The sequence below is a fragment of the Capricornis sumatraensis genome, chromosome 6 (assembly GCF_032405125.1).
Source record: "Capricornis sumatraensis isolate serow.1 chromosome 6, serow.2, whole genome shotgun sequence".
Lineage (NCBI taxonomy): Eukaryota > Metazoa > Chordata > Mammalia > Artiodactyla > Bovidae > Capricornis > Capricornis sumatraensis.
In genome coordinates, this window is record NC_091074.1 from 119658375 (window position 1) to 119684698 (window position 26324).

Here is a 26324-nt window from a genome sequence, read left to right on the forward strand (position 1 = left end):
AATGGTCTAGTGGTTTTCCCTACTTTCTTCAACTTGTCTGAATTTGGCAATAAGGAGCTCATGATCTGAGCCACAGTCAGCTCCCAGTATTGTTTTTGCTGACTGTACAGAGCCTCTCCATCTTTGGCTGCAAAGAATATAATCAATCTGTGTGGCTCACAATAAACTGTGGAAAATTCTGAAAGAGATGGGAATACTAGACCACCTGACTGGCCTCTTGAGAAACCTATATGCAGGTCAGGAAGCAAGTTATAACTGGACATGGAACAACAGACTGCTTCCAAAGAGGAAAAGGAGTATGTCAAGGCTGTATACTGTCACCCTGCTTATTTAACGTACATGCAGAGTACATCATGAGAAACGCTGGGCTGGAAGAAGCACAAGCTGGAATCAAGATTGCCTGGAGAAATATCAATAACCTCAGACTTGCAGATGACACCACCCTTATGGCAGAAGTGAAGAGGAGCTAAAAAGCCTCTTGATGAAAGTGAAAGAGGAGAGTGAAAAAGTTGGCTTAAAGCTCAACATTCAGAAAACGAAGATCATGGCATCTGGTCCCATCACTTCATGGCAAATAGATGGGGAAACAGTGGAAACAGTGTCAGACTTTATTTTTTGGGGCCCCAAAATCACTGCAGATGGTGATTGCAGCCATGAAATTAAAAGACGCTTACTCCTTGGAAGGAAAGTTATGACCAACCTAGATAGCATGTTAAAAAGCAGAGACGTTAGTTTGCCAACAAAGGTCCGTCTAGTCAAAGCTATGGTTTTTCCAGTAGTCATGTATGGATGTGAGAATTGGACTGTGAAGAAAGTTGAGTGTCGAAGAATTAATGCTTTTGAACTGTGGTGTTGGAGAAGACTCTTAAGAGTCCCTTGGACTGCAAGGAGATCCAACCAGTCCATCCTAAAGGAGATCAGTCCTGGGTGTTCTTTGGAAGGAATGATACTAAAGCTGAAACTCCAGTACTTTGGCCACCTCATGAGAAGAGTTGACTCACTGGAAAAGACTCTGATGCTGAGAGGGATTGGGGGCAGGAGGAGAAGGGGACGACAGAGGATGAGATGGCTGGATGGCATCACCGACTTGATGGACGTGAGTTTGAGTGAACTCCGGGAGTTGGTGATGGACAGGGAGGCCTGGCGTGCTGCGATTCAGGGGGTCGTAAAGAGTCAGACACAACTGAGCGACTGAACTGAACTGAACTGAACTGGCACAAAAACAGATATACAGATCAATAGGAAAGGTGAGAAAGCTCAGAAATAAACCCACACACTTATGGTCAATTAATATCTGACAAAGAAGGCAAGACTATACAATGGAAAAAAGACAGTCTCTTCAATAAGTGATGCTGGGAAAACTGGACAGTTGTATGTAAAAGAATGAAATTAGAACTTCTTTAACACCATATACAAAAATAAAAATGGATTGAAGACCGAAATGTAAGACCAGATACTATAAAACTCCGAAAGGAAAACATAGGCAGCACACTCTTTGACATAAAGTGTAGCAATATAGTTTTGGATTTATCTCCTAGAGTAATAGAAATAAAAACAAAAATAAACAAATGGGGCCTAATTAAACTTAAAAGTTTTTACACAGTAAAGGAAACCATAAACCAGAAACCACAAAAAAATAACGTAAGGACTGGGAGAAAATATTTGCAAATAATGTTACTGACCAGGGATTAATTTCCAAAATATACAAACAGTTCACATAGCTTAATATCAAAAAACAAACAACCCAACCAATAAATAGGCAGAAGACCTAGACATTTCTCCAAAGACATACAGATGACCGATAAGCACATAAAAGCATGCTCAATATTCAGTTCAGTTCAGTCTCTCAGTCGTGTCTGACTCTTTGTGACCCCATGGACTGCAGCACACCAGGCTTCACCAACTCCCAGTGCTTGCTCAGACTCACATCCATCAACTTGGTAATGCCATTCAATCAACTCATCCTCTGTTGTCACCTTCTTCTCCTGTCTGCAATCTTTCCGAGCATCAAGGTCTTTTCCAGTGAGTCAGTTCTTCACATCAGGTAGCCAAAGTATTGGAGTTTCAGCTTCAGCATCAGTCCTTCCAATGAATATTCAGGACTGATTTCCTTTAGGATGGACTGGTTGGATATCCTTGCAGTCCAAGGAACTCTCAAGAGTCTTCTCCAACACCACAGTTCAAAAGCATCAGTTCTTCGGTGCTCAGCTTTCTTTATGGTCTAACTCTCACATCCATACATGACTACTGGAAAAACCATAGCTTTGACTAGACGGACCTTTGTTGGCAAAGTAACATCTCTGCTTTTTAATATGCTGTCTAGGTTGGTCATAGCTTTTCTTCCAAGGAGCAAGCATCTTTTAATTTCATGACTGCTGTCACCATCTGCAGTGATTTTGGAGAAAATCTGTTACTGTTTCCATTGTTCCCCCATCTATTTGCCATGAAGTGATGGGACCAGATGCCATGATCTTAGTTTTCTGCATGTTGAGTTTTAAGCCAAATTTTTCACTCTCCTCTTTCACTTTCATCAAGAGACTCTTTAGTTGCTAACTATTAAGGAAATGCAAACCAAAACTACAATGAGGTATCGCCTCACACCAGTCAGAATGGCCATCATTAAAAAAACAAAAATCTACATGTAATAAATGCTGGAGAGGATGTGGAAAAAAGGAACCTTCCTATACACTGTTGGTGGAAATGCAAACTAGTGCCACCACTGTGGAGATCAGTATGGCGGTTCCTCAAAAACCTAAAAACAGACTTACCATATTATCTTGCAACCCCGCTCCTGGGCAGATATGGAGAGAAAACTAATTTGAAAAGATACATGCACCTTGATGTTCAATAGCAGCCCTGTTTACAATAGGCAAGACTTGGGAGCATACATTTAGATTCTTGATCCATTTTGAGTTAATTTTTGTAAATGGTATGAGGAAAGGGCCTAGAGTTACTTTTATGAAAAGATTTTCCCTCTCTGACTCAGTTTCTTTTAAGATATTCTAATTTTCTATTTCTTCTTTTATCTTTTAAAAGCCTTAAAAGTTAAAGCAAAAATTAACCATGTTAAGCACTAATGCCTTGTTTAAGGTACTAAGTGTAGAGTTTCAAGCCACAAGAGACAGCCATCACTTGGTAGAGTTTTTCCAGTCATTTTTATTATGAAATACTTCAGACATAAACATGTAAAGATTATTATAATGAACATGTATCAACAACAAAGCTTAAGAAATAAAACATTTCTCATCTAGAGGAAGCATGCCGTATTTCCCTTTTGAACTGCATCTCCTTCCTATCATAAAAGCAAAACCACAATCACAAATTCGGTGATCATTCTTGCAATTCATATCCTTATATTTTTGCTTATGTATATATCCGTCAATCGTGTGTAATGTTACTTTGTGTTTTGTAAAGTAATACATAAGTGATATATATATAGTATGTGTCCTTCTACAGATATAAATGTTTTTGCTGAAGTTTTCTATTTTGTCATTTGTTTAGAGATAATTTGGAATCGCTTATTGAAGCTTTTTTTTTTTCAGTGAAACAAGAATTGGATTTTTAATTTTTAAATTAATTTTTATTGGAACAGAGATTTACAATGTTTTGTTAGTTTCTGCTGTACAGCAGAGTAAATTGGTTATACATATACATATATCTGTTATTTTTTAGCTTCTTTTCCTATATGGGTCATTACAGCGTACTGAGTAGAGTTCCCTGGGTACACAGTTATTACTCACTTTTTAAATATATAGTATTGAGTATATGTCAGTTCTAATCTTCCAATTTGTCCCTCCTCCTGAAGCAACTCTTAATTATGGCTGCTCTCCGATCCTTGTCAGATAATTCAAATCTTTGGTTTATCTTTATACTGATATCAGTCGATTGCCTTGTCTCATTCAGGTTGTGACTTTTCTGGCTCTTGGTGTGCTGGGTGAATCTCTATACCCTGGACGTTTTGAGGACTGAGTGACGAGACTCTGGACCCTGTTTAAGTCTCTCCTCTCAGCAGCAGGCGCCCTGTTTAGTTTAGTGCCTAGGCCCCTGCTCGCTTTCTTCGCCCTGGTTCCCATGACAGCATAGGTCTCAGAGCCGAGAGAGTGCTCTTCCGGTTCACCGTGTTCCCCCGGCACCACCAGGGCTCCTGTTTGATCCCGTTGACGCCGCCTGCAGGGGCCGAGTGCGCTTTCCCTGCAGGTCCTGCTGGAGGGAGTGTGGGAGATGCTGGGCCATGGGGCAGTTACTGCTTCCCTGAGCCTGTTCAAAAGCATATTCAAAAGTAGAGAGGTTACTTTGCCAACAAAGGTCCGTCTAGTCAAGGCTATGGTTTCCCAGTGGTCATGTATAGATGTGAAAGTTGGACTGTGAAGAAAGCTGAGCACTGAAGAATTGATGCTTTTGAACTGTGGTGTTTGGAGAAGACTCTTCAGAGTCCCTTGGACTGCAAGGAGATCCAACCAGTCAATCGCAAAGGAAATCAGTCCTGAATATTCATTGGAAGGACTGATGCTGAAGCTGAAACTCCAATACTTTGGCCACTGGATGAGAATTGACTCGTTGGAAAAGACCTTGATGTTAGGAAGGATTGAAGGTGGGAGCAGAAGGGGACGACAGAGGATGAGATGGTTGGCTAGCATTACCCACTCGACAGATATGAGTTTGAGTAAATTCTGGGAGTTGGTGATGGCCAGGGAGGCCTGCAGTCGATGGGGTTGCAAGGGGTGGGACAGGACTGAGTGACTGAACTGAACTGAACTGTGCCCCCTAAGGCCCACCTTCCCACTGCCCATGCCAAGAAGGATGGGATTGAACCCCCATAACCTGACAGCAGGTTGTGCCACCCAGTGTCCTTACAGCATAGGCCATGCCTCCCTCCCCCACTCTGAACTTACTCAAATACTCCAGTGTAAAGATTTGAGTAAGTCCTTGGGAATAAATCCAGAGTCCTCTCCCCCAGATGCAATTCTAACGTTTCCAATCTGTGCCCCATCTCCTAAGCTTTATGAAAATCCCTTGCTTCTTGGTCATTCAAAAGATAGCAGAGTCGAGACAATCTGAAAATTCCTGGAAATAGGAGGTGAAGTGAATGTCTCATGCCCTCCAAAAAAATTAAGACTCGAGCAGAACGTTCAAGTTGCTGCTGAACCTGCCTGTCCCCAAGTCCCTGAAAGCCCAGGGCTGCCCCCACCTCGATGCTGACTGACATATTTCCGATGATGACAAGGATGAATATTCAGCAGTGTAAACACCATTGGCATTTCCTAAATCTATATTAATGGAAGCCCCCAGGCATTCGATGCACAAAAGAGAAGCTGGAGCAACGCAGCCTCTGCTACAAATGGCAGCAGCGCCCCAAACCTCTAAGGAGCTCAGACTCCATGACCTCTTCCTCGACACGAGCTGAACCTTCAAAGTGTATGAGTAAGATTTCCATCGTTTCATATATAACCATCATTCTCACAGACGACCACTCTCAACACCCCTAACACAAATACACCTGGCCTGCCACTCACTGGAGGCTTTGCTTAAACCACCAAGATGCTAAGTGGGCCGTCATTGCTCTGTCTTTTGTTTTTCATAAGTTTAACCAAGTTCTATCAGGTCGCTGTAATAAACCTGACCCTCACACCTGTGAGCAGTCGAGTGGGTAAAACCAAAGGCCTCAGAGCCAGTGGGAGCTCATCCAGGCTGCACAGGTAAGCAGCTGAGGGGCTCCTGTGGGCCCTTTAACCCTCTGTGTGCCCATCTTCTCCCTGGAGATTAGAGGTTGTTTGGAGCAGCTTGCAGGGCTAAAGTGAGGGGTAAATGAAACTGGGAATAGCCTTGAAACAGGCCCTGCACAGGTGAAGGGTTCAATCAACGGTGCAACTACTGCCGTTAATCTGTCAGGAACACACTGATTCAGGAAACGGAAGTGATTTTTTCCCTCCTGACTTTAAAGCCAAGGTTATGGTATGCATGGTGTGGATGATATGGATGGTGTGGACAGTGTGGATGGTGTGGACTGTGGATGGTGTAGACTGTGGATGGTGTAGACAGTGTGGATGGTGTAGACAGTGTGGATGGTGTAGACAGTGCAGGTGGTGTAGACAGTGCAGGTGGTGTGAATGGTGTAAACTGTGTGGGCAACGTGGACAGTGTGGACGAGCACACGTCTTGCAGATGAGGTGTGGGGAGAAAGGGGGCAGGGGACATGCTGACCAGGAACTGTCACGCTGGCTTGTTTGCCACAGGTCCTTCTCATTCACATCCTTGGTCTTACACTTTGGGGAAATTTCAAGAAAGGCCTCCCGTTTACAAGATCGTGTGGCTCTCCAAGGAATGCTGAAGGTAGGGTAAAAAGCATTAAAAGGGGGTCCAATTACCTAAACCTGAGGCTCCTGCTCATCTTAAGACTGCCATTTTCCAGGTTCTCTGCTGCGGCAGTGAACCCCACAAAGATGACACAGGTGTCATTCCATGTGTGCGCTCAGTTGCTTTGGTCGTGTCCGACTCTTTGTGACCCCATGGACTGTGGCCCACCAGGCTCCTCTGTCCATGGGATTCCTCGGGCAAGAATACTGGAGTGGGTTGCCATGCCCTCCTCCAGAGGATCTTCCCGACCCAGAAATCAAACCCACATTTCCTGCATGGCAGGCAGATTCTTTACCACTGAGCCACCAGGGAAGCCCAACAGTGTTGTATGAAAGTTATATGTGGAAGTTCACAGTCTTGAATTAACTAATGTTGCTGTTTCCAGGATGAATTGCAAGATAGCTCTTGTTTGTGTTAGGAAAAGAAAACTTCTTTAGGAGGATAAAAGAAAAAAATGCACCGATTCTCAATCTAAATTGCTATGAGGAGAAAATATCCTGAATTGAATAACTCAGGACCCACTCTTTTCCCAAGAGAAAGCAGGTTATTTATGAGAAATAAACTTGAAATCTCCACAACTGGAGTTGCCTCCACAGGCTTTTGTCCTGACCACGTCGGGGGTGGAAAAAGGGGGGGTGGGGGAGCTGATCCTCTGTTGGTGGGTAAACAGTGACATCCAGTGGCCAATTAAATTTACCATATTCCTGCAATTAATTCAACTTCATAGGGAAACACACACACACGCACGCACACACACACACACACACACGGAAAAAGCTGGCTTAAAACTCAATATTAAAAAAAAGAATATCAGGGTATCCGGTCCCATCAGTTCAAGGCAAATAGAAGGAGAAAAGGTGGAAGCAGGGATAGACTTCCTCTCCTTGGGCTCTACAATCACTGCGGATGGTGACTGCAGCCAAGAAATTAGTGATTGCTTCTTGGAAGGAAAGGTATGACAAACCTAGACAGCGTGTTAAAAGCAAAGACATCATATCACAGACAAGTCTGTACAGTCTAGACAATGGGCTTTCCAGCAGTCACGATGGTTGTGAGAGTCGTACCATAAAGAAGGCAAAGCGCCGAAGACTTGTTACTTTCAAAGTGTGGTGCTGGAGAAGACTCCTGAGAGCCCCTTGGAGATCAAACCAGTGAATCCTAAAAGGAAATCAACCCTGAATACTCACTGGAAGGACTGATGCTGAAGCTGAAGCTCCAACACTTTGGCCACCTGATGTGACCAGATGACTCACTGGAAAAAAAAACCCTGATGCTGGGAAAGACTGAAGGCAGAAGGAGAAGAGGGCAACAGAGGATAAGATGGTTGGATGGCATCACGGATTCAATGGACATGAGCTTGGGCAAACTCCAAGAGATGGTGAAGGACAGGGAGGCCTGGCGTGCTACAGTCCGTGGGGTTGCAAAGTGTCAGACAGGACTTGGTGACGAAACAACAATTTTGTTATCTGACAGATGTTTCTAGAATAACTAGAAGATGCAACATGCTATGAGACATTGCATAACACTCCTCATGCCTACAGAAATTTCCTCCACCAAAACCAACCGCTTGTAGGGTAGTTAGGGAGTTTGGGATAGACATGAACACACTGCTATATTTCAAAGGGATAACCAACACTGTAGAGCACAGCGAAATCTGCTCAATGTTATGGAGCAGCCTGGATGGGAGTGGGGTTTGGGGGAGAACGGATACATGTATATGTACAACTGAATCCCTTCACTATTCACCTGAAACTATCACAGGATTGTTAATTGGCTATACTGCAATACAAAATAAAAACGTTCAAAAACTAAAAAAACCCAACCCCTTGTCAACTCCAAACTGGCACCTGCCATGGGTGGTTGCCATCTACCTCTATGAAAATTAAATCATGAGCTGCTGCAGCTGCTGATCTTCAATGCCCCCAAAGGAGTTCAGGGGGGAGAGTAGAAATAAGGCACTCTGTGCTTTGGGAAAAACTGGCAGGACAGTTCTTCAGATAGTTAGATATTCTCAGGAGCTAATTTCATGAGCCCACTTCTTCTATCTCCTCATATCTAGAAAAGCCCTGAAATCCATGATGACAGCTGTTTCTCATGACTAGCAGAAGCTTCAGGAGATCAGCAGAAACTGTCTACAGAAAGTCCGTGCGCTTGATTGCACGGACTCCCCCTTCACCAAACTCACACACATACCGCCCTTTTCCACTGCCTCTTTTGGAGCTATCTGAGGTGCCGTCTAGTCAAGGCTGTGGTTTCCCAGTGGTCACGTATGGATGTGAGAGCTGGACTGTGAAGAAGGCTGAGCGCCGAAGAATTGGTGCTTTTGAACTGTGGTGTTGGAGAAGACTCTTAAGAGCCCCTTGGACTGCAAGGAGATCCAAGCAGTCCATCCTAAAGGAGATCAGTCCTGGGTGTTCTTTGGAAGGAATGATGCTGAGGCTGAAACTTCAGTACTTTGGCTACCTTATGTGAAGAGTTGACTCATTGGAAAAGACTCTGATGCTGGGAGGGATTAGAGGCAGGAGGAGAAGGGGACGACAGAGGATGAGATGGCTGGATGGCGTCACCGACTCGATGGACGTGAGTCTGAGTGAACTCTGGGAGTTGGTGATGGACAGGGAGGCCTGGCGTGCTGCAGTTCATGGGGTCGCAGGGAGTCCGACACGACTGAGCGACTGAACTGAACTGAACTGAAGTGCTGTCTCCCAGGCTGTAGTCCTCATTTTGCCCAAATGAAACTTAACTCACAACTCTCACGTTGTACATTTTTTTAAGTAGACAACCTAAAGCAGAAACAGGAAATCTAGAGTCCCAAATCTTCTTCAAATGCTCAAGGTCACCTAGCCAGAGAGGTCACTGACCACACGGACACGCTTTGTCTGGGTTCACCACCCACCCAGTACGTCAACTTAAATAATAGCTGTGTGCTATTATTAGTCTCAGGACATGGAAAACTGGGCTTAGTTCTCCTGATTTTCCCAACCAGTCTTTCCGAAACTCGGTCAAGCTGCACTAGCTTCCACTTCCGGGATGAGTAAACCATCACTTTCACAACTGCGTTAGAGCTGATTCAGGGGAGTAAAATAAACCCCAGAATTGCAGTTCCACCGTGGGCGCGCAGTTGGCAGCCTTAGACAAGATGCTGACCTTGGTGAGGCTGAGGCTCTTTGTTATTAAACGGGGGTCATTCCCTTAGCTGCACGCGCTGTGAGGACTGGATGAAGTTGTCTGTCTTCTCCTGGAGTCATGGCGCACCCCCGGGGACCTGGGCACAGCCGCCTGGCTTTGAGCGTCCCGTGAGGTCATCACTCAAGGCATGATGCTGCTTGCCCACTCCGTGCCCAGTCTCCTGGCTCAGAGTCAGCCTCCCTGTAAGACGTCCCCCAGCCCAACCCGCCGTGCCTCTCCAGAGTGCCCTCACGTCCGCTGCGCCTCCAGCAGAGCCAAGAGGCCGTAAAGGGCACACGTCACTTGCTGTACCTACCGTTACATCCGGAAGCCTGTGTTTCAAATGTATGGATATGAATCATACCCGCGAGCAAGCCATCGAGTCACAAGATGCTGTGGTTCCTAGACTTTCTTTATGAACGTGCTGTTTGCATGGAACTTCATCATGTCCATTTTAGATCAGGCATGCCTGGTTCAAGACTGTTGTGCCGAAGACCCCACAATTATTCCAAAATTAATTCTCCAATGACTTCCCCCAAAACAGGAACCAACTCAAAATAAAATGAACACTGCTCTTTTCCCTGATTTAAGGAACTGGACTGGAGTCTCTATGCAGAGTGAATGTATGGCATTTGCAACATGGGAGTCCTCTGTCCTCATCACAGCCTGCCCTCAGAATGAGAGAGCGTGTGATTGTTCCATTTGGGAGGTAAGGAAACACGAAAGTGATGCACGCGCCATTTCACTGTGATGCGTCCTCACTCTAAATAAAAGCATCATGAAAACCCTACCTTAAAAAACGATGATCAGAGTTGAGACCTCCATAATTGTTGAATTTCAACCAAAATTTTTCAATTAATCTTGGATTGAGACTGCAGGAGATGCAGTTAATATTTTTAAATACAGCAATTCTTTATCTGAGAAGCATTAAAGATTCATGTTATATATTATACTTATTCCAGTATAAAAATCAGCCTGAGACCTTTAGATATTCAAGAATAAGTTTCAAAGGAAAGTATTTTCCATTAGCCTGTTAGCCAGAAATTAGGTAAATTAGAATACACTCTAAGAATTTTAGGGAATCTGGGTATTTCTACCTTGTGTCTTTTTTGTGAGTCCTCAAAAAAATGTAGCTAAAAATGGATATTATTGAAACTATGACATTCATCTTCTGAGACAAAATGCCCTGTCAAGGGGATCTCTTGGGAATTTTTTAGTATGAGTCCGGGGCAAACACTTAAGTGGACTTGGTTTACCAAAAACACAGCAGCAGTCGCACCTGATGACGGTGTGACATCTGCAATCCAGGAAGTTCTCCGCCCCCCCCCCCCCCCCAACCCGGTCATCTTCAGTTCCTCTGAAACCTACCAGGGAGACAGGGAGGTATTATGAGCTCTGTTTTTCAGATGAGAAAATGTAGGCTGGGGTCGGGGTGGGGGTGGGGGTGGGAGTCATAAGATGCTCTGTCTTCTGGGATCTGACCAGGATAGTCACTAAGTACTTAAAGCTTTTCAGTCACAGAAAATGGAAAAGAGCCCTAAGATACCTAGGCTGAGTGCTAAGGGGGTCAGACTGGCCAGCCCCGCCCTGAGGGTGGATGGCTCTGCTTTCCGTCGGGCCAGCCTGGTGAGCATCCTTGGGGCTCATAAGGGTGAGGCTTGAGCAGGGAAGGCAGGAATCTGACTCACGTGCTGTAGTCCTGAGCCTGGAGGACGAGAAAGACAGGGAGAAGCAGAGAAGGCACTGAGAACAGTTCACAGTGGAAGTCGAAACACAGGCAGGCCCCAGAGGCGGTCGTTTGAGTGACAGTGGATGTGTGAGCAGACGGGGAGGAGCCGCTGTTCTGAGCAAAGGTACTGTATCGTGCTGCGGATTCTGCAGCCCCATGGACTGCGGTCCGCCAGGCTCCTCTGTCCATGGAATTTCCCAGGCAAGAATACTGGAGTGGGCTGCCATTTCCTCCTCCAGGGGATCTTCCCAACCCAGGGATGGAGGCTGTGTCTCTTGCATCTCCTGCATTGGCAGGCAAATTCTTAGCAAAGATGTTCTGAGCAAAAATGATGTATTTTAGAGGAAGGACTTCAGGGGAGGGAGCCTTCTGTCCAGCATGACTGGAAGAAGTTTCAGGGAGTAAGAGGGACAGCACATCCCCAGACTCAGACACGCCTCCCAGATCAAGGGAGTGAATGTTCTTCACGAGGCAGGAAAGCTGAGCTGCTTCTTCACTTGGTTCTTGAGGCCGCAGTCGTTCCTCCGGTCGATGGAACCCTCACGCGCTCTCATTTTCTCATTTCAGGTTTTGGCATTAATGTTGACCCGTTCAAGACATTAAAGCATCAGAGAGTTGAAAAATTCTTGGAGGTCTCCTTTCAAATTCCATGCCAAGGCTTCTAGTTAGCTTTTCTATATTTAATCAAAAGAACACAGTGCCTGCTTTCAAAGAAGTTGGCACCCAGCACCCTAACCACCAGGGGTAAACTGCAGCCCTTCAAAGCACTGGGCGGGCTAACCTCCGCCAACCAGACAGCGCTGAGAAATCTGGGAGCTTCTCCGGGTGAGGACTGAACGCTGAGTGAATGCTCCATGTCGTCTGTAGCTGAGTCCAGCCATGTCATGGGCGCTGGAGTCATTATCTGTGACACGTGAAAAGCGAGACAGAAATCTTTTCTCACTCCCTCCTTACTGTTTTCTAATCTAATTGACAAAACCCCACAGTTCAGTTCAGTTCAGTTCAGTCGCTCAGTTGTGTTCAACTCTTTGCGACTCCATGAACCGCAGCACGCCAGGCCTCCCTGTTCATCACCAACTCCCGGAGTCCACGCAAACCCATGTCCATTGAGTCAGTGATGCCATCCAACCATCTCATCCTCTGTCATCCCCTTCTCCTCCTGCCCTCAATCTTTCCCAGCATCAGGGTCTTTTCAAATTAGTCAGCTCTTTGCATCAGGTAGCCAAAGTATTGGAGCTTCAGCTTTAGCATCAGTCCTTCCAATGAACACCCAGGACTGATCTCCTTTAGGATGGACTGGTTGGATCGCCCTGCAGTCCAAGGGACTCTCAAGAGTCTTCTCCAACACCACAGTTCAAAAGCATCAATTCTTCGGCGCTCAGCTTTCTTTATACTCTCACATCCATACATGACCACAGGAAAAACCATAGCCTTGACTAGACGGAGCTTTGTTGGCAAAGTAATGTCTCTGCTTTTTAATATGCTGTCTAGGTTGGTCATAACTTTCCTTCCAAGGAGTAAGCGTCTTTTAATTTCGTGGCTGCAAAACCCCACAGAAGTGCAAGAAGAATCCGTCTCTAGCCAACAGGTGAAAATCCATTATTGTGGGAGAACTATCAAAAGGTGTACAAGGAAATGAATGGGAATGGGCTGGAGTAACCTCAGTTTGAGAAGACAGGGATACGCTGCTGGCAAAGAAAAGTCACAGAGAAAACAGGAGGAGGCGCAACACGTGGCTGAGGGCATCCGTCTGCCCGGTTCAGGAAGGAAACACACGAGTGCTGCACTCCAGGTGTTTAATTATGAATGGGCCCACTTAATTCTCCAAATTAAGTCATTAAGTCAGTGAGTCATTTCCAGGGCTTTGGCAAAGAGCCCTACACAGGCCATCTCACCCAGACCAGCCCAGCTTGGGACAGCACACCACCCTCCCCGTGAAGGGTGAGCTGCCAATGCCAGGGTCACAGCGTCAGTGACTGCGCACAGATCCTCAACGGGGCATTTCAAAATGGTGAATGTTAAAGTGTTTGAAATTATCATCAACGATCATCCTGAGAATTAGGAAGTGGGTAAAAGAATTCTTCTGTGTTCTCATAATAAAGCCAGGGAGTTAAGAAAGATTTCTCGCCTGACTCTAACAGAATTCGGACATGAAAGAGGGAGGTCTTGTGATGTCTTCTCTGAATATTCAGTAATAACATGGCTGTGTAGTTTCATGGAGAAAGCAAAAGTCTTCTGCAAATTTAGCTGACATTTTATATATACATATATGGGCAAATATATATATGGAATAGGAAATGGCAACCCATTCCAGTATTCTTGTCTGGAAAATTCCTTGGACAGAGGAGCCTGACAGGCTACAGTCCATGGGGTCTCAAAGAGTTGAGCATGACTCCGCACACACACGTGCACATACGTATATAAGTAGTGGACTTTTGGATGATGGCCATTCTGACTGGTGTGAGGTGGTACCTTGAGTAGTCTTCATTTGCATTTCTCTAAAAATTAGTGAGTTGAGCATCTTTTCCTGTGCCTCTTGGCCACGTGTATGTCTTCTATGTAGAATGTCTATGTAAGTCTTCTGCCCACTTTTTCATTGGGCTGTTTAGTTTTCTGATATTGAGCTGTAGGTCTGGGATAGAACCGAGGAATATGTCTTTTCCACCCGTGTTCCAAATGACTCTGAAAAGTATAGACCCCACACCACACTTTCCTAATCACTATTGTGCTGACATGTGGGTTTCTTAGGTGTTGGTGGAAACTGTACCAAGAATATATTTGGAAATGTTCACCTTGGAATTATGCAAAAGTGTTGGAAGAAAGGTGAATTTTGCTTCCCCCTTGAAAAAAATCCAATCTAACAACTCTTTCTTGAGCCCTCACTGTGTGCCAGGACATGTGAGGGGGATTTTTAAACGACCTTATTTAATTCTCATGGCATCGACCCTACGGAGCAGACATGATTACCACCACTTCACAGATGAAGAAACACTCAGGACAGGCACGCTCAAGGCTGCACACAGTGGTACGGGGAGGGCTCCTTTATTATTCCTCTCTTCAAAAGCCAAAGATCAAATATGTTCCTTTTATTTTCCACTAGGTTGCTAAGCTTCATTCTTGTCACAGGATACATTTCCTCTGTGATCGTCCTCTGTCTCAATGATGAAAAATGGGCAGAGGTATATTCACTTTTAGAACGAACACCCCAAAAATATGTCCCTTTCATTATAGGGGACTGCAATGCAAAAGTAGGAAGTCAAGAAACACCTGGAGTAACAGGCAAATTTGGCCTTGGAATACAGAATGAATTAGCAAAGGCTAACAGAATTTTGCCAAGAGAACTCACTGATCATAGCAAACACCCTCTTCAAACAACACAGGAGAAGACTCTACACACAGACATCACCAGATGGTCAACACCGAAATCAGATTGATTATATTCTTTGCAGCCAAAGATGGAGAAGCTCTATACAGTAAGCAAAAACAGGACCGGGAGCTGACTGTGGCTCAGATCATGAGCTCCTTATTGCCAAATTCAGACTTAAATTGAATAAAGTAGGGAAAACCACTAGACCATTCAGGTATGACCTAAATCAAATCCCTTATGATTATACAGTGGAAGTAAGAAATAGATTTAAGGGACTAGCTCTGATAGACAGAGTGCCTAATGAACTATGGACTGAGGTTTGTGACATTGTACAGGAGACAGGGATCAAGACCATCCCCATGGAAAAGAAATGAAAAAAAGCAAAATGGCTGTCTGGGGAGGCCTTACAAATAGCTGTGAAAAGAAGAGAAGTGAAAAGCAAAGGAGAAAAGGGAAGATATAAGCATCTGAATGCAGAGTTCCAAAGAAGAGCAAGGAGAGATTAAGAAAGCCTTCTTCAGCGATCAATGCAAAGAAATAGAGGAAAAGAACAGAATGGGAAAGACTAGAGATCTCTTCAAGAAAATTGGAGATACCAAGGGAACATTTCATGCAAAGATGGGCTCAATAAAGGACAGAAATGGTATGGACCTAACAGAAGCAGAAGATACTAAGAAGAGGTGGCAAGAATACATAGAAGAACTATACAAAAAAGATCTTCACAACCTAGAATCACGATGGTGTGATCACTCACCTAGAGCCAGACATCCTGGAATGTGAAGTCAAGTGGGCCTTAGAAAGCATCACTACGAACAAAGCTAGTGGAGGTGATGGAATCCCAGTTGATCTGTTTCAAATCCTGAAAGACGATGCTGTGAAAGTGCTGCACTCAATATGCCAGCTAATTTGGAAAACTCAGCAGTGGCCACAGGACTGGAAAAGGTCAGTTTTCATTCCAATCCCAAAGAAAGACAATGCCAAAGAATGCTCAGACTACCGCACACCTGCACTCATCTCATGCTAGTAAAGTAATGCTCAAAATTCTCCAAGATAGGCTTCAGCAATACGTGAACCTTGAACTTCCTGATGTTCAAGCTGGTTTTAGAAAAGGCAGAGGAACCAGAGATCAAATTGCCAACATCTGCTGGATCATCGAAAAAGCAAGAGAGTTCCAGAAAAACATCTATTTCTGCTTTATTGACTATGCCAAAGCCTTGGACTGTGTGGATCACAATAAACTGTTAAAAATTCTGAAAGCGATGTGAACACCAGACCACCTGACCTGCCTCTTGAGAAACCTGTATGCAGGTCAGGAAGCAACAGTTAGAACTGGACATGGAACAACAGACTGGTTCCAAATAGGAAAAGGAGTATGTCAAGGCTGTATATTGCCACCCTGCTTATTTAACTTATAAGCAGAGTACATCATGAGAAAAGCGTGGCTGGAAGAAGCACAAGCTGGAATCCAGATTGCCAGGAGAAATATCAATAACCTCAGATATGCAGATGACACCACTCTTATGGCAGAAAGTGAAGAGGAACTAAAAAGCCTCTTGATGAAAGTGAAAGAGGAGAATGAAAAACTTGGCTTAAAGCTCAACATTCAGAAAACAAAGATCATGGCATCTGGTCCCATCACTTCATGGCAAATAGATGGGGAAACAGTGGAAACAGTGTCAGACTTTATCTTTTTGAGCTCCAAAATCAGTGCAGATGGTGACTGCAGCCATGAAATTAAAAGACGCTTACTCCTTGGAAGAAAAGTTATGACCAACCTAGATAGCACGTTAAAAAGCAGAGACATTACTTTGCCAACAAAGGTCCGTCTAGTCAAGGCTATGGTATTCCAGTAGTCACGTTTGGATGCGAGATTTGGACTGTGAAGAAAGCTGAGGGCTGAAGAATTGATGCTTTTGAACTGTGGTGTTGGAGAAGACTCTTGAGAGTCCCTTGGACTGCAAGGAGATCCAACCAGTCCCTTCTAAAGGAGATCAGTCCTGGGATTTCTTTGGAAGGAATGATGCTAAAGCTGAAACTCCAGTACTTTGGCCACCTTGTGCAAAGAGTTGACTTACTGGAAAAGACTCTGATGCTGGGAGGGATTGGGGGCAGGAGGAAAAGGGGACAACGAGGATGAGATGGCTGGATGGCATCACCGACTCGATGGACGTGAGTCTGAGTGAACTCCGGGAGATGGTGATGGAAAGGGAGGCCTGGCGTGTTGCGATTCATGGGGTCGCAAAGAGTCGGACACGACTGAGCGACTGAACTGAACTGAACTGATATTTACTTCAACCAGCAGAAGAAAAGAGAAAATGCCAAATACATAGAAAACAGAGGTTTCACAATTTTAAAGGAAAGAAGCTAAGCACAGTGGCTCACCAACTAAATAAAGAACTCTACGGCCAGGTCTGGAGGAAAACAGGATACGATTGTTAGGCCGTCCACGCCCAGACAGATGGGAATATGATCACGGCAGATGGAGACGCAGCTTCCACCAGAGGCCTAGCTGGGAGCAGCGGGGCCTCGGGGCTCCTTGACCCCGCCGGGAACACAAAACAGCAGAGCCGGCGGCCCTCCTCGGGGAGACTCTTTAAAGAACTGAACATACCTGGGAGCAGAGTGAAGACAGGAAGCATACGCTCTCCTAAAATGACGGCGACTGGGAGAGCTCTGTGTGGCGCACCCAGGAGGGAGCCAGGACCACCGAAGGGGGAACGGCCAGAGGGACACCAGGACAGCCCACAGACACGGCACCTGGGTGTCAGGGAACTGAGGGCAGAAAACGTCCGTCATCCTCAACTCAAGACTGGAAGAGCACAGCCGCCTGGGGCTCAGAGCTCCAGCTTCAACTCATCCGCCTCCAAATGACGTCACTTCCGCGTTCCTCTGCCTTCCGGCTCGCTGGACCAAATCAAATCCTATTGTCTCTTGGCAGACTACCTTAATACCTTGAGTTTTTTTGTTTTTTAACTTATTTTTTAATAGAAGAATAATTGTTTTACAGAATTTTGCTGTTTTCTGTCAAACCTCAGCATGAATCAGCCATAGGTATACACACATCCCCTCCCTTTTGAAGCTCCCTCCCATCTCTCGCCCCATCCCACCCTCTAGGTTGATACAGAGCCCCTGTTTGAGTTTCCTGAGACACACAGCAAATTCCTGTTGTCTATCTATCTTGCGTATGGTAACGTAAGTTTGCATGTTACTCTTTCCCTGTCTCTCACCCTCTCCTCCCCTCTCCCCAAGTGCATAAGTCTATTCTCTACATCCGTTCTGCCATTGCTGCCCTATAAATAAATTCTTCAGTACCGTTTTTCTATAGTCCATATATGTGCCTTAGAATACGATAGCTATCTTTCCTTTCTGACTCACTTCACTCTGTATGATACATTCTAGGTTCATCCACCTCATCAGAACTGACTCAAATGCATTCCTTTTTATGGCTGACTAATATTCCATTGTGTACATGTACCACCACGTCTTTATCCATCCCTCTGTCGATGAACTGCCTTGAGTTCTTAATATATCCTCCTCCCAGGCACTGTAAGATGTGAGCAAGAGACAGGTGGAAAGGGCATCGCCTCCCAGGAGAATTCAGCTACAAGCTTCTTAGTTTATGAAACAATCCAGAAACTTATGGTGCTGGGACTTCCACTGCTGTTTGGTAAAATTCATACTGATATGAAGAATTAGAGATTTAGAGAAAGGGGGAAGCAGAGGAGGAGATGTTTGGATGACATCACCAACTCAATAGACATGAGTCTGAGCAAGCTGCAGGAGATGGTGAAGGACAGGGAAGCCTGGCGTGCTGCAGTCCATGGGGTCACAAAGAGTTGGACACGACTGAGCAACTGAACAACAATGACAACAAGGTGTTCAAAACCTCCCAAGGGGCTTCCCAGGTGGCACCAGTGGTAAAGGAACCTGCCTGCCAACACAGGAGACACGAGAGATGTGGGTTTGATCCCTGGGTTAGGAAGATCCCCTGGAGAAAGAAATGACATCCCACTCCAGTGTTCTTGCCTGGGAAATCCCACTGACAGAGGAGACTGGCGGGCTGCAGTCCATGGGGTTGCAGAGGGTCAGACACGACTGAGCAAGCAGGCACACAGAAAAGCTCCCCTCCTCTTGCCCAGCCCCCTGGATGCTCTGTTGCAGTGCGTCCATCTCCATACGGGACAGGGATGGGATTCGGATACATGCTTTTTGTTCATAGAAGCACCGAGTGAGTCAGCATTCGTGAGAAGGAAGATGGTGCATCTGTTCTGAAAAGCAGGTCGTAAACCAGCCCGTAACACTGCAGCGCCAGCCCTCAGCTCTGACAAGTGTGAGTGGAGCGATTGTTTCAGCTCAGAGGACTCAGGAAACACCCGCGGCTGGCTCCAGAATGCTAAAACACAAACATCAAATTTATGTAGTGCATTTAAGGGCTTTCATAACAGAGATTATTCACATGTCAGGGACCATCCATCATCAGAGTGCGTATTTACAAAACTGTTAAAATGCACATTAGCTACCTGAGAGCTGGCTGCAATTGCGATCTTGAAATTACTGCTGTCTGTCATGTATACATGGAGGATCGGATATTTTTTTAAAGTGTATTATGCATCCAGCAGAGCAAAACCGTATTCTCTGAGCCGTCCTGGTCAGTTTTATTCGTCCTCGTAAATCAGCACTTAACCGTCACTCAGTTTCAAGACATGTGACAACAGCATCATGAATGGGATCACACAGCCTGGGCCAGCCTGGGCCAGCCTCGGGCGTGACCAGAGGCGATGGTTCAGCTCTGCTTCCGTCTCTGCTGCGGTTACCATGACACCCTCACAACCGGCCAACTGAATCTTCCTCTTCAGACCCCCCTCCAGAGGACACCTCGCTTCCTGGAGGAGCTGGAGCTCTGGGGGCGCTCCCCCGTCTCTGCCTGGGAGAACAGAAGCTCAGGGAGGACATGGAAGAGCCGGGAAAGACCGATGGGTGGTCCTCCCCTCAGAAAGTGATCTCTCAAGAGTCCCCACCTGAGGGTTGTGGTGTGTGTGTGAGAGTGCATAGCATGTAACTAGGGGTGTGTGTGTGTGTGTGTGAGCATGTAGGGTACATATGTGCTAATGTCTAGTGGTGTGTGCATACGTGTGTGAGAGGGAGAATGTGTAGCCATGTGAGTGTGTAGGGTATGTGCGGGTTAGGGGTACACGTGTTAGTGTGTAGTGGTATATGTGTGCACGTGAGTGTGCGTAGCCATGTGAGTGTGTGGGGGTGGGTAGGTGTGTGTGTATGTACATGTGTGTGTGTAGGTGCGTGAGCATGTAGGGGGCATATGTGTTAGTGTGTAGTGGGGTGTGTGTGTGGTAGTGCATAGCCATGTGAGTTTGTGGGGGTGGGAGGTGTGTGTGTAGGAGTGTGTATCTATATGAGTGTGTAGGTACGTGAATGTGTACAGTGCATGTGTGTTGGTGTGTAGTGGTGTGTGTGTACATGTGTGTGTGAGGGAGAGTGTGTAGCCATGTATGTAGGGGTGGGTAGGTGTGTGTAGGTGCGTGAGCATGTAGGGTGCATGTGTGTTAGTGTGTCTCGGTGTGTGTGAGTGTGTGTAGGTGTGGTGTGTGCGGCCTTGGGGGAGGGAAGGGAAGAGCCCCCCACCTGCATGCGTGTGACAGTGAGCAGCTCTTCTGGGTTGTTTGGTTCAGGGGCCTGGAGCTTCTTAAGGCAAAGGGGAGGCACCCCCTATCAGGTGCTTCTGCTGAAGTGAATCTTCTAAAGGGAAACCCACGTGCACCTCTCTATCTTCCTACTTCTGTGGCACAACATAAAGAAGAACCCTGTTTTCTTTTCCATGGTTTTGGGCTTTTTTCTTTACAACTGAGAGGTTTTTTTTAAATGTAACTCTTTGGTTCCTTGCAAATTCTTTTTAAATGCTTTTTGCTTATTTATTTTGGGTGCACTGGGTCCCTGAAGCTACGCACACACTTACTCTTGTTGCCACGGCCTGGGCCACTCTCCAGGCACGGTAGGCAGGCGTCTCCTGTTGCAGAGCAAGGCTCTAAGGGGTTTCAGCACTTCTGTGGCTCCCAGGCTCCAGAGCACATACTCAGTGGTTGTGGGGCGTGGACTTAATCTCTCTGAGGCGTATGGGATCTTCGCTGACTAGGGATCGAACCCCTGTCTCCTGCATGGACACGTGTGTTTTACCAAGGAGCCACCAGGGAAGCCCTGTGGTTTTGGGTTTTTGAAATCAAAGTTGTCTTTCTGAAGCCATGAAGCTCAGCTCACAGCTTGTGACTGCATTTGATCAGATCCAGCTGCTCTACGTTGCCTGACGCCCTGGAGAAGTGTCTGGGGCAGCAGGGACGAGGAAAGAGCCAGCACTCCGGCGTCTTCTTAGAGAAGCGCTTGAGTCCAGGGTCATGGAGGCTGCAGCGTAGCCAAGTGGTTAAGAATCCGTGTGTTGGCGTCTGACTCAAGCACCGTCGACCACGACTTCAAAGCCTGCACGTGTGTGCCCCCCACCCCCCCCACCCCCCTGCCCCGGGAATCCAGCAAGCGCCGCAGAGCGCCGGGCGCTAACCTGGAAGGAACGTGCTCAAGCTGGAGACAAACACCACGGCCACGTTTAACCTTATAAATAAGACACTATGGCAAGAGCCATAACTGAGCACTTCCATTGAGTCATTGGAATGATTTTGCCAAACAGCGATATTCAAAAATCCACCAGGAAACTATGAGAATCGTGGAGAATTAAAGTTTACACTCAATTATCCCTCCTCTCTCCTTCAAACACAGCTTTGTGTTTGTGAATGGACTGCTTCCATCAGAGTCTGAGCAGGCGCAATGTCTCCCAACCACAAAAGGAAAACAAGACGTCTTAAAATCACAGCCCTCCTCATCCTCGCACTCAAGCAGCGCCCAGGTCCTCCAGGCATAGGGAAGAAGCTTGCTGTTGTTCAGTCACTAAGCCGTGTCCGACTTTTTGCGACCCCAAGGACTGCAGCACACCAGGCTCCTCTGTCCTCTACCATCTCCCAGAGTTTGCTCAAACTCACGTCCATCTAGACAGTGATGCCATCCAACCATTTCCTCCTCTGTCGCCCCCTTCTCCTCCTGTCGTCAATCTTTCCCCACCAATATACCTGGACCTAACATTCCAGGTTCCTAGGCAATGTTGATCTTTACCGCATGGGACTGTCCTTTCACCACCAGACACATCCAAAGCTGAGCGTGTTTTCTGCTTTGGCCCAGCCTTCATGGATCTCAGCCTTGTCGTGGCAAAGGGGCTTGAGTAACTCAATGAAGCTACGAGCCATGCCAGGCAGGGCCACCCAAGACAGACGGGTCAGAGTGGAGAGTTCTGACATGATGGTGCTCTGGAGGCAGGAATGCAAACCACTCCAGTGGTCTTGCCTCAAGAACCCCATGAGCAGTATGAAAAGGGAAGAGGCTGGTTGTTATCAATCCTGTAAATAAACCAGCTCTATCACTTAATAAACAGGTCTCATGGGTGGATTCACCAGGAGCCTCTTAGAGTCTAAGGACTGGATGTTACGTGTGAAATGCCAACATGGTGCTGGGCTCAGAGTAGGGGTGCAATAGAGATGAGCTATTCTTTACACTGGCTAGTTTTCACTAAATAATCTCTTCCAGTGATCACTTCACCATTAATCATCTATTAAGCTAAACAGCCTTGAAAGGAAAATATGGAAAAATTCCACTCTCTTTGCCACCAAAAAGCACAAATTAAAAACAACCATAGTGAAGTGAAAGTTGCTCAGTCGTGTCGGACTCTTTGCGACCCCATGGACTAAACAGTCATGGAATTCTCCAGGCCAGAATACAGGATGGGTAACCGCCTTTCCCCTCCCCAGGGGGTCTTCCCAACCCAGGGATCGAACGCTGGTCTCCCCATTGCAGGCAGATTCTTTACCAGCTGAGCCACCAGGGAAGCCCAACCATAAGAGGACAAGTAATTTTCCCATGCCCCAAATTATGGATATGTATTCTAATATATCTGTCTCCAGTTTAGAGAAGGCGATGGCACCCCACTCAGGTACTCCTGCCTGGAAAACCCCATGGACGGAGGAGCCTGGTGGGCTGCAGTCCATGGGGTCGCGACTGAGCGACTTCACTTTCACTTTTCACTTTCCTGCATTGGAGTTGGAAATGGCAACCCACTCCAGTGTTCGTGCCTGGAGAATCCCAGGGACGGGGGAGCCTGGTGGGCTGCCGTCTATGCAGTCGCAGAGAGTCGGACACGACTGAAGCGACTTGGCAGCGGCAGCAGCAGCAGCAGTCTCCAGTTTAAAGGAATCTGATGAGGAATTCATGGATGATGCTTGTAACCGTATGCAGGAATGAAAATGAGAGAGGGGGTGATCCTCTCCAATAGTCTCCGAAACAGGAAAAGCTGCCAAGAAAATGAGATGGGGAAATAAGGAGATGCAGAAAACATGATATTGTGAAAACAGTCAATTTACGGGTTCCTTGGCTTTTCGTGTGGGTTTGGAGAAATTACTAGTCTGTCAGTGACAAAGCGTAGCAGCGGGGTGGGGGCGGGGGCTGACCTGAAAACCGTGGTTGGTGTGCTGCTTGACAACTCAGTATTTCAGGGGGCCCTGCAGCCCCCGTGGAGAAGCGCCCTGGCTGTGACTCAGCCTGTGGTCACCCCCCGTTACCTGCCACCTGCACAGAGGCTCACGTCTCCCCACTGTGGGGGCGGGGGGAGCACGCGTGCAGCTTGGTCGTCTTCCCCCAGGACGACACACTTCTCCTCTTGAAACTTAAAGGCCAGCAGCTTCATGGCTTCAGTCCTGATCATGGGGTCGGTTAATAGAAACAGTTTTCTAATTTTCAAACTAAGTTGGGAACTCTGCGAATCAGCCAGCCCACACTCTTCAAAATGTCCATCAGGAAAGACAAGCTATCAAGCTTAAAAGAGACTAAAGAGACATGATTGCACCTGATCCTTAATCGGATTTTTTAAAGACAGCCTTAAAGGACATGATTGGATTAACTGGAGAAGTGGATTAAATAGTTGTATTATAATAATGCTAACTTTTCCGAGTGTGATAGAATAGTGGCCTCTATGCTCAGCCTCCCAAAGGTGTTCAGATCTAATCCTCCTCTCCCTGGGCAGCAGACCGGAGCCAGCTGCCCGAAGAACCTGACCAGCCAAGGCGACTTCGTAACACCATGGTGGGGTTCCCTCCAAATCGGCCCCGAAGACCACCCCGCAGCGAAGCCACCCGGAAGCTCAGGGCCTGTTACCATCATCCTAGTGACACTCTGACGTTTGAGAGATGTTTTAATGTGAAATATATACTTTAATATGGAAACATCCCCTATGGTTTTATTAACAGTATCAGAGAAGATGAAAAGAGAGTGCATCCATAAAGCAGGCCGTTCAAGAAATTTTTTCAAGGAATATGTGGCAAATGAAAGATTTGGAAAACAAAAGTAGCTCTTGAAATTAATAATATAAAAGCAGAAAACTTTTAAGTTCAATAAAAGAGTTAGAAGACTAAGTAGAAAAAACTGTGTGACCAGGCCATGCCTGTGGCCCCCATCTTCCTGTTTCCATGGTGACCAGCCACCTGTTTATCCACTATTTCAACATGATCAGTCTAAACACCCAGGCCAGGGGCTCAGGGTCCACACCTCTGGAACTGAGGGTCTGGAACCTTGGTACCAGCTTCAGTCGGTGCAAAAAGCTTGAGTCCCCCAAGGATCAAGCTTAAGATGACATATTTTTTTTATATTTGTATTTTGTATCGGGGTATAGCCGATTAACAAGCAATGTTGTGACAGTTTCAGGTCAACAGTGAAGGGACCCAGATGTCCAAACACATGCATACATTCTCCCCTAAAGTCCCCTCCCATTTCAAGGTGACAGAATCTCGAAGTGTAAAAACCAGACCCGAAGGTGGGCAGGAGAACAGGGCGGGTGCTGAGGACCAGCCCACAAAGCTGGGGGCGCATGGGCACAGGGGCTGAGGGCCAGCAGAGTGCCGCCACCAGCGCCCTGGCAGGATGGGGGCAGCTGCGGCGGCTTCTCTGGCCAACGCTTCTGCATCTGGGCCCGCGCCTGACCTGACCCATTCTGTTCTGGTTTTAAGGTTTCACTATCAAAAGTCAACCTGATTTTGGCCACTTTCATCCCAGTATTATGGGGCATTTTAAAAGCAAACCACTAAACTTATAGAGCAAGGACATTTAAATATATCGACTAAGAAACTTTATGCAACCATAGTTCTCTCTCTGGGACCCTTCGCACTGGTACCGTTTTCCTCTTCACTGACTTCCACCCAAAAACACACGCACTGCCTTAGTCCTTGTCTCGCATTTCCCCTAGGCCCTCCTTGGACTTTTCGTTGGGCTGACCCAAAACAAAGCGACTATTAACAGTTCTCATCTTCACCTTTGGGATGCATTTTGTCTTATACGTCCATTGGTGATAATTAACGTTTTCATTTAACAAGAACCTATCATTCAAAGTATCATATTTCCATTTCATGGATTATTTTTCCTATTAAAAACCATTTTTAATTTGCCAAGTTTGTAAAGAATTACAATAATATCCACATTAAGTAAGACCTATAAGCCATTTTCCTAATTACAGAAGTAATCACAGCAACAACTCCAAGCTTGAGTTTGCATTACTTTATAACCAGTGCTTAAATGTCACTTACTGGGTGCTGTTTGCTCATTATTCTCTCGTTTGAGACACTGACATCAAAGGTGGGTGCCGCTGGCAAGCTGCATCTTGAAAACTCGTCTTTGGACCCCAGCCTGCTGGTGAAACCAGGCTGGTCACCCATGTCCCTTCTGATTCTGGCATTCAGCAATCTGCTTCCTTTTCCTTTTAGAAATTGTCCAAGTCTTCCCAAAGGATGTAGACTCCCTTAATGTGAAAGGTAATTTTTTGTGGCCTTCTGATTTGCTCTAAAAAAACCTTCAGTACAGAAAAGGCCCGGGGAGGAGTTGGCCCCTCTGGGCCCCCGGCACTTCCTGTGGTGAGAACACAGATGGCTGACCCGGGACACACGCTAGAAATGACTTGCCGTTAATTCAAAATTCAAATTAAAGACATGCCTATATTCGATCTGGACCAAGATGCCCGCTTCCAGCCATGAGAAAGTGGCAGGGTGCAAAAGTGCACTCCAGTCATAAACAACTGGAAAACGGGCAAACTGCGTGAAATGAGCACTGACGGCCTTGGCAATGCAGGACGGTGCTCCCTGGGGATGGAGCCTGGGGAGAGGGAGCCCTGCAAAGCCCGCCCTCCCTCCACCCCCACCAGCCACTAATAATCCCAGCCCTGGCCCCTGCCACCTCCCCCTCCCAGGGCTGGCAGACTCCAGGTGCACTTAGTGTCCGTTTCTCCAAGGTAAGCCCACCTCGTCCTGCCAACCCAGCCTGCGCTCTGGGAGCCCAGGCCAGACCTGGCCACGCACGTGGCTGATGCCCTGCCCAGCGTGGCACACCTGCCCCCAGGCATCTCATGGTGTGCCCAGCATGGCACACCTGCCCCCAGGCGTCTCCTGGCGTGCCCAGCGTGGCACACCTGCCCCCAGGCGTCTCATGCCCTGCCCAGCATGGCACACCTGCCCCCAGGCGTCTCATGCCCTGCCCAGCATGGCACACCTGCCCCCAGGCATCTCCTGGCGTGCCCAGCGTGGCACACCTGCCCCCAGGCATCTCATGCCCTGCCCAGCG

The 26324-nt window shown here is 46.7% G+C and overlaps 1 protein-coding gene across 1 annotated transcript in view; it reads right to left on the minus strand.

Moving 5' to 3' along the window:
* Positions 1-4036: 4036 nt before the first annotated feature.
* Positions 4037-26324, minus strand: part of DCDC2C (doublecortin domain containing 2C) — a 102871-nt gene continuing 80583 nt past the window's right edge. The window contains exons 11-12 of the mRNA XM_068973662.1: positions 6022-6117; positions 4037-4200 (exon numbers count right to left, since the gene is read on the minus strand). Coding sequence (XP_068829763.1) covers positions 4037-4200; positions 6022-6117 — 260 coding nt within the window. The remainder of the gene's footprint in view (positions 4201-6021; positions 6118-26324) is intronic.